This window comes from Bufo bufo (assembly GCF_905171765.1).
Source record: "Bufo bufo chromosome 1 unlocalized genomic scaffold, aBufBuf1.1 SUPER_1_unloc_1, whole genome shotgun sequence".
NCBI lineage: Eukaryota > Metazoa > Chordata > Amphibia > Anura > Bufonidae > Bufo > Bufo bufo.
In genome coordinates, this window is record NW_024399963.1 from 522,955 (window position 1) to 530,302 (window position 7,348).

The window sequence follows — 7,348 nt, forward strand, 5'->3', positions numbered from 1 at the left end:
ACCGAGCACGCCAAGAGGAAGACCGTCACCGCCATGGACGTGGTCTACGCGCTCAAGCGCCAGGGCCGCACTCTCTACGGCTTCGGGGGTTAATGCTGCCGCCGCCGCCTCCGTCCTCACAGCACAAAGGCTCTTCTCAGAGCCGCCCACATCTTCCCGGGGAGGAGCTACAACTCCACTGAGGGGTTAACACCGCCCGCACATCAGGAGATCAGCGGCGCACTGTGCTCAGTACAGCCGGAGGTCTACATTACAGTAACCCCCCAATAATCTGTAAATCCCGATCCCCGGGTGTTCTCCACCGCAGCTACGAGACGCGCTGTGCTCGGAGACTGAGGGGTTAACACCGCCCGCCCATCAGGAGATCAGCGGCGCCCTGTGCTCAGTACAGCCGGAGGTCTACATTACAGAAACCCCCCAATAATCTAAATCCCGAGCCCCGGGTGTTCTCCACCGCAGCTACGAGACGAGCTGTGCTCGGAGACTGAGGGGTTAATCCGTCCCGCCAATGAGCGGCGCTGGTACAGGTCACATGACCGGCTCCTCCTGTAAATCAGCAGCTCAACTATAGGCGGGAAATTCAAATGAGGGACGAGATCCTGAGCTCTCCCAGCCAATAGCAGAGCTCTGGACCCCGCAGCCGTTATGTGCCCGTAGGAGCCTCGTCCTCCTGTCCTGCACTGAGCGGCCGCACAGCCTCTCTCCAGGGAGCGCCACACTGAGGAGAAGGATGATGGGAGTAGTGATCGGGCATGGAGGAGGAGGGGGGGGGCTTGTATTGTAACTTCCGATAGCGTTACCGCATCTCATCTAGCTGACAGGGAGGAAAACCGCAGCCACTGTGAGAACAACGGGGAGACCCGGGAGCAGCTCCGCTGGAGACAGGGTGGGGGCTCTGAGAAGAGCCTTTGGGTCCGGAGAGCGGCGCTCACTTGGCGCTGGTGTACTTGGTGACGGCCTTGGTGCCCTCGGAGACGGCGTGCTTGGCCAGCTCTCCGGGCAGCAGCAGGCGCACGGCGGTCTGGATCTCCCGGGAGGTGATGGTGGAGCGCTTGTTGTAGTGAGCCAGGCGGGAGGCTTCCCCTGCGATGCGCTCGAAGATGTCGTTGACGAAGGAGTTCATGATGCCCATGGCCTTGGAGGAGATGCCGGTGTCGGGGTGGACCTGCTTCAGCACCTTGTAGACGTAGATGGCATAGCTCTCCTTCCTGCTCTTCCTCCGCTTCTTGCCGTCCTTCTTCTGAACCTTGGTGACGGCTTTCTTGGAGCCCTTCTTGGGCGCTGGGGCGGACTTGGCTGGCTCGGGCATTCTGACTGAGGACAAAATCTCGTCTGTTCTCCTCCTGCCACCGCGGCGGTATTTATACACGGCCATGCAAATGAGCTGCTGCTGACTGCGCGCCGATCTACTGGAGGAGAGGGTCACGTGGTGTCTCCGCTTCTCCTAATTGGCAGCCTCACATCCATCCAGCTGAGCCGGGGGCGGAGCAAATAGAGGGGCGGGGCTTACATACATCCATTCAGCGGAGCAACAGGAGAGGCGTGGCTCACATTCATCCATTCAGCAGAGCCAGGGGCGGAGCCGCAAGTAGGGAGGGGCTCACATCCATTCATAGAGCCGGGGGCGGGGCTAACATCCATCCATTCAGCAGAGCCGGGGGCGGAGCAAATAGAGGGGCGGGGCTCACATTCATCCATTCAGCAGAGCCGGGGGCGGAGCAAATAGAGGGGCGGGGCTCACATACATCCATTCAGCAGAGCCGGGGGGCGGAGTAACAGGAGAGGCGTGGCTCACATCCATCTATTCAGCAGAGCCGGGGGCGGAGTAACAGGAGAGGCGTGGTTCACATACACTTATTCATCAGAGACGGGGGGGGGGGGGGGGGGGGTCGGGGCAGCAAGAAAGGAGGGGCTCACATCCATTCATAGAGCTGAGTCGGAGGGCGGAGCAGCAGGAGAGGCTGGGCTCATAGCCATCCATTCTGCTAAACCGGGGTGCGGAGCGGAAATCACATCCATCCATTCAGATGAGCCGGGGGCGGGGCTAACATCTCTCTTCCGTCTATCAGGGCCTCGCTGCTCTGCTGATAACCGCCCCGCCCCTCACTGCGCCCCGCCCCCTGCTGGTAGTGATGCCGCCGCTGAGTGTACTGTGCGGGCAGGGGGGTCGTGCGCTCTATCCCTGGACACCAGAGCAGCGATGGAGCCGCTCTTCTCCGCACAGTGACTACGGGACTGTTCTCCCCTCCTGCGGTGGGGGGCGGGAGAAGGCGGCCACTGACGGGTTAATACTGAGCAGGCTATGGGGGCGGGGCTATAGAACTAGTACCTTGGCTTTTGAAATTCCCGCTCAATTACCGTCCGGTAAGAATTCAGCGGCCGTGGAGAAGCTCCGCCCCCCGGCTCAGAGAATGAATAGCTATGAGCCCCGCCCCTCCTGCTGCTCCGCCCCCGGCTCATCTAAATGAATGAATAGATATGAGCCCCGCCCCCTCCTGCTGCTCCGCCCCCTGCTCTTCTCAGAGCCCCCCCCCCCCTTCTCTAGGACGGAGCTGCCGCATTGTGTGAATACATGGAAGCCTCATGTCCGAGGCGGATTATTCCCTCATTATAGACCACTGATCGGGAGAATGAGGGAGTAGTGATCGGACACTGAGGAGGATGAGGGGAGTAGTGATTGGACACTGAGGAGGATGGGGGGGAGTAGTGATCAGACAGTGAGGAGGATGGGGGGAGTAGTGATTGGACACTGAGGAGGATGGGGGGAGTAGTGATTGGACACTGAGGAGGATGAGGGGAGTAGTGATTGGACACTGAGGAGGATGGGGGGAGTAGTGATTGGACACTGAGGAGGATGAGGGGAGTAGTGATTGGACACTGAGGAGGATGGGGGGAGTAGTGATTGGACACTGATGAGGATGAGGGGAGTAGTGATTGGACACTGAGGAGGATGAGGGGAGTAGTGATTGGACACTGAGGAGGATGAGGGGAGTAGTGATTGGACACTGAGGAGGATGAGGGGAGTAGTGATTGGACAGTGAGGAGGATGGGGGGAGTAGTGATCAGACAGTGAGCCCCCGCCCGCTGTGAGCGGAGAACGAGGGCAGAAGGGCGGAGTGGAGGTGGTGGGAAGAGACTGACCTCCCGCTTTATGTAGGAGGGGCTTATTACCTGGAGACACGCCCATCAGCTGGGACTGGCCGATAGGATGGGCTCCGCCTCTTGTGAACGATGATTGGTAACGGAAGTTTTGGCGGGCACATCACTGTACGAATAAACCAATAGTGATGTAGGGGTGTGGTTTACATGAGCCAATGAGGACGAGGCCGGGAGTATAAATGATCTGCACGGTCCGTTCCTCACCTCATTCTCTTGCTGTGTACAGATCCCTGCAGAGCCATGGCCAGAACCAAGCAGACAGCCCGTAAGTCCACCGGCGGGAAAGCTCCCCGCAAGCAGCTGGCCACTAAGGCCGCCAGGAAGAGCGCCCCCGCCACTGGCGGAGTCAAGAAGCCTCACCGCTACCGGCCCGGGACCGTCGCTCTCCGGGAGATCCGGCGCTACCAGAAGTCCACCGAGCTGCTCATCCGGAAGCTGCCCTTCCAGCGCCTGGTGAGAGAGATCGCCCAGGACTTCAAGACCGACCTTCGCTTCCAGAGCTCGGCCGTCATGGCCCTGCAGGAGGCCAGCGAGGCTTACCTGGTCGGGCTCTTCGAGGACACCAACCTCTGCGCCATCCACGCCAAGCGGGTCACCATCATGCCCAAGGATATCCAGCTGGCCCGCAGGATCCGAGGGGAGAGGGCTTAGATCTGCGCCCCGCACCCAACAAAGGCTCTTCTCAGAGCCACCACCTCCTCCAGAGACGAGCTCCACTCCGCCCTTCATCCTCCACCTCTGCTCACAGGAGGCGGGTTAACCCTTTCAGCACTCTAATTAGTAAGAGCAGTTCCTTTATTCTAAAAGCGCTCTCTGTATCTCCCCCCGTCTATCAGGGACTCGCTGACCGATAACCGCCTCCATCCTCCCTGCCCCCCGCCATCTCCACTCAGCGCTGCTGGGGGCGGGGCTATAGGACAAGTGCTTTACAGTGATTGGCTGGTCTCTGGCTTTTGAAATTCCCGCCCAATTACAGTCCGGGTAGAATTCAGCGGCCAAACCCTCTACAGCAGCAATGTCTGCCCGGACTCGCAGCAGGTCAGGAGCAGTGAGTCTAAGAATCCAATAATCCGACTCCTTCTATTCTCTGAGTCACTAGAACAATACACGGAGTCTCTGACCGGGCTGCAGCAGTATAAAGCCCTCGCAGTGCCCCCCACTCAGTATAATCCCCAGATCAGTGCCCTCAGTCCGGTCACCACTGATCGAACACTTATTACCTATCCGGCTCCCTAGTCCGCAACTGAAGCCAAAGATTCTATTCCTGTAAAAGATCCAAACTCCCCACCTCTAGTCAGGAGCGGTAAGTGGCCCTGTGTGACGCCTCCTCCACAGCGGAGATCAGCGGCATCGCCAGCTCAGTCGTGCAGACCATGTGGGGGGCTCTTAGAAGAGCCTTTGGTTCCGGGGGGCACAGCAGCAGCAGAGCCGGGCTCACTTGCTCTTGGCCGACTTGGTGCTCTCGGTCTTCTTGGGCAGCAGCACGGCCTGGATGTTGGGCAGGACGCCTCCCTGGGCGATGGTGACGCCGCCCAGCAGCTTGTTGAGCTCCTCGTCGTTGCGCACGGCCAGCTGCAGGTGGCGGGGGATGATGCGGGTCTTCTTGTTGTCGCGGGCGGCATTGCCGGCCAGCTCCAGGATCTCGGCGGTGAGATACTCGAGCACAGCGGCCAAGTAGACGGGAGCGCCGGCGCCCACCCTCTGGCCGTAGTTGCCCTTGCGGAGGAGCCTGTGCACTCGGCCGACCGGGAACTGGAGCCCTGCCCGGGAGGAGCGGGTCTTGGCCTTAGCCCGGACTTTGCCTCCTTGTTTGCCGCGTCCAGACATCGTCCTCTTCTCTGTACAGATGAGACTGACAGCCCCGCTCCGCCCGTCACTTCTTATACCCGGATGGCGCAGGAGAACTCCTCTGTGATTGGCCGAATCCAAACCCGGTTTTCAGCGCCAAATCCTGCAGCCAATGAGGGAGCAGATAACCTGGAAAGGCTTGTGAGGACACGCCCCCTTTTCTCCACCAATTGCCAGCCGCCCCCTTAGCACCGGTGTATCCCCGAGTGCCCGGCTCTGTGGACCCATCCAGCCGCTCGTCCTTCACTACCTCCTCCTCCTCAAGTGTCCGATCACTACTCTCTTTGGCCGATCACTACTCCCCCCATCCTCCGGATCAGTGGTCTATAAGGAGGGAATAATCCGCCTCGGACATGAGGCTTCCATGTATTCACACAATGCGGCAGCTCCGTCCTAGAGAAGGTGGGGGCTCTGAGAAGAGCGGGGGGGGGCTCTTCATTCACTGAGCCGGGGACGGAGCAGCAGGAGGGGCGGGGCTCACATCATCCATTCAGCGAGGCGGGGGCGGAGCAACAGGAGGGGCGGAGCAACAGGAGGGGCGGGGCTCACATCTATTCATTCAGAAGAGTCGGGGGCGGAGCTTGTCCACGGCCGCTGAATTCTAACCGGGCGGTAATTGAGCGGGAATTTCAAAAGCCAAGGTACTAGTTCTATAGCCCCGCCCCCATAGCCTGCTCAGTATTAACCCGTCAGTGGCCGCCTTCTCCCGCCCCCCACCGGAGAAGGGGAGAACAGTCCCGTATTCACTGTGCGGAGAAGAGCGGCTCCATCGCTGCGCTGGTGTCCAGGGATAGAGCGCACGACACCCCTGCAGGCACAGTACACTCAGCGGCGGCATCACTACCAGCAGGCGGCGGGGCGCATTACATTACAGGCTCAAAATTATATTACAGCGGCGGCATCACTACCAGCAGGGGGCGGGGCGCAGTGAGGGGCGGTTATCAGCCGAGCAGCGAGGCCCTGATAGACGGAAGAGAGCGGCGCTGACAGGGTTAACCCGCCCCCTATTCCTGCCCGCAGAGGAGCCGGAGCCCCCGCCCGCTGTGAGCGGAGAACGAGGGCAGAAGGGCGGAGTGGAGCTCGTCTGAGGAGGAGGTGGCGGCTCTGAGAAGAGCCTTTGGGGGAGAAGTGCGGGCGGCGCCGGTTACTTCTTGGGTTTCGCCGCTTTCTTAGCCGGACTCTTGGCAGCCTTGGGTTTGGCCGCCTTCTTAGCCGGACTCTTGGCAGCCTTGGGTTTGGCCGCCTTCTTAGCCGGACTCTTGGCCAGCTTCTTGGGCTTGGGGGCAGCCTTCGGCTTCTTGGGGCTCTTGGCTGCTTTCTTGGCCGCGGCTGGTTTCTTAGCCTTTTTCGGGCTCTTGGCCGGAGCCTTCTTGGGCTTCTTCGGGGATTTAGCGGGTTTCTTGGCCGCAGTAGCTGCAGGTTTCTTGGCCGCCGCCGGCTTCTTCTTCTTGGCCGCCGCCTTGTCCTTGCTCTCCTGCTGCTTCTTGTTGAGCTTGAAGGAGCCGGAGGCGCCGCTGCCCTTCACCTGGGTGAGGGTCCCCTTGGTGACCAGAGCCCTGATGGCCACCTTGATGCGGCTATTGTTCTTCTCTACATCGCATCCTCCGGCAGCCAGAGCCTTCTTCAGGGCGGCCAGAGACACCCCGCTGCGCTCCTTGGAGGCGGACACGGCTGTGACCAGGAGCTCGGACACGCTGGGACCGGACGGCTTCTTGCTTTTCTTGGCGCCCCCTGCCGCGGTGGATTTCCTCGGCTGCTTCTTGGACTTGGCGGCCGCTTCGGCGGGAGGAGGAGGAGCGGCGGCTGCTGGCGCGGTCTCTGCCATCGTGTGAGACGTGGGGAGAAAACACAAAGACTTCTCCTGGAGAAAACACTGAGGCCGGAGCCGGGGCCGCCTCTTATATGTGCAGCGCTGCGCAGTGATTGGCTGCCGAGCTCCGCCCTCCTGCGCGTCTATTGGCTGACACTGGACACAGGCCCCGCCTTCACCCCTCTCAGCCCGGCTGCAGCTCCGCTCTGCCCTTGTGCTTCCCTGCCCGGGAGAAGAGCCCTTTAGCGGCTAGAACCGGACAGGAGAGGCCGCCTTCTCCGCGCCTTCCTCCTCCCGGACATCCCCCCTCACCGTGTGTCGCCGTCTGTGGCGGAGGAGGCCGGAGCAGGCCCCGGGATCTCCGCCACAGTCCTCCCGCTCTGCCTGACGTTCTGCACATCCGGCTGGATCCGGCCCGATGGCTCCGCTGCGGGGGCTCGTTCCCTCTCTTCCCGGCCCTCGTCCCCATCCCAGGGCTCTTTCCCACAAGGTGGGGCCGCAGGAAGCTGCTTGGACGCTGCGGGGAGGAGC

At 61.1% G+C, this 7,348-nt stretch overlaps 4 protein-coding genes across 4 annotated transcripts; 1 reads left to right on the forward strand and 3 right to left on the reverse strand.

Moving 5' to 3' along the window:
• Positions 1-895: 895 nt before the first annotated feature.
• On the reverse strand, positions 896-1,309 carry LOC120982696 (histone H2B 1.1). The gene has a single exon (XM_040412952.1). It carries the CDS (start codon positions 1,307-1,309, stop codon positions 929-931), a length of 381 nt encoding a protein of 126 aa, XP_040268886.1. The 3' UTR covers positions 896-928.
• Positions 1,310-3,399: 2,090 nt separating this feature from the next.
• LOC120982662 (histone H3) lies at positions 3,400-3,918 on the forward strand. Its single transcript, XM_040412920.1, has one exon. The coding sequence runs from the start codon at positions 3,400-3,402 to the stop codon at positions 3,808-3,810; it is 411 nt and encodes a 136-aa protein (XP_040268854.1). The 3' UTR covers positions 3,811-3,918.
• A 669-nt stretch (positions 3,919-4,587) lies between these two features.
• LOC120982681 (histone H2A type 1-like) lies at positions 4,588-4,986 on the reverse strand. The gene has a single exon (XM_040412938.1). The coding sequence runs from the start codon at positions 4,984-4,986 to the stop codon at positions 4,594-4,596; it is 393 nt and encodes a 130-aa protein (XP_040268872.1). The 3' UTR covers positions 4,588-4,593.
• Positions 4,987-6,151: 1,165 nt separating this feature from the next.
• On the reverse strand, positions 6,152-6,832 carry LOC120982651 (histone H1A-like). The gene has a single exon (XM_040412909.1). The coding sequence runs from the start codon at positions 6,830-6,832 to the stop codon at positions 6,152-6,154; it is 681 nt and encodes a 226-aa protein (XP_040268843.1).
• Positions 6,833-7,348: the final 516 nt, after the last annotated feature.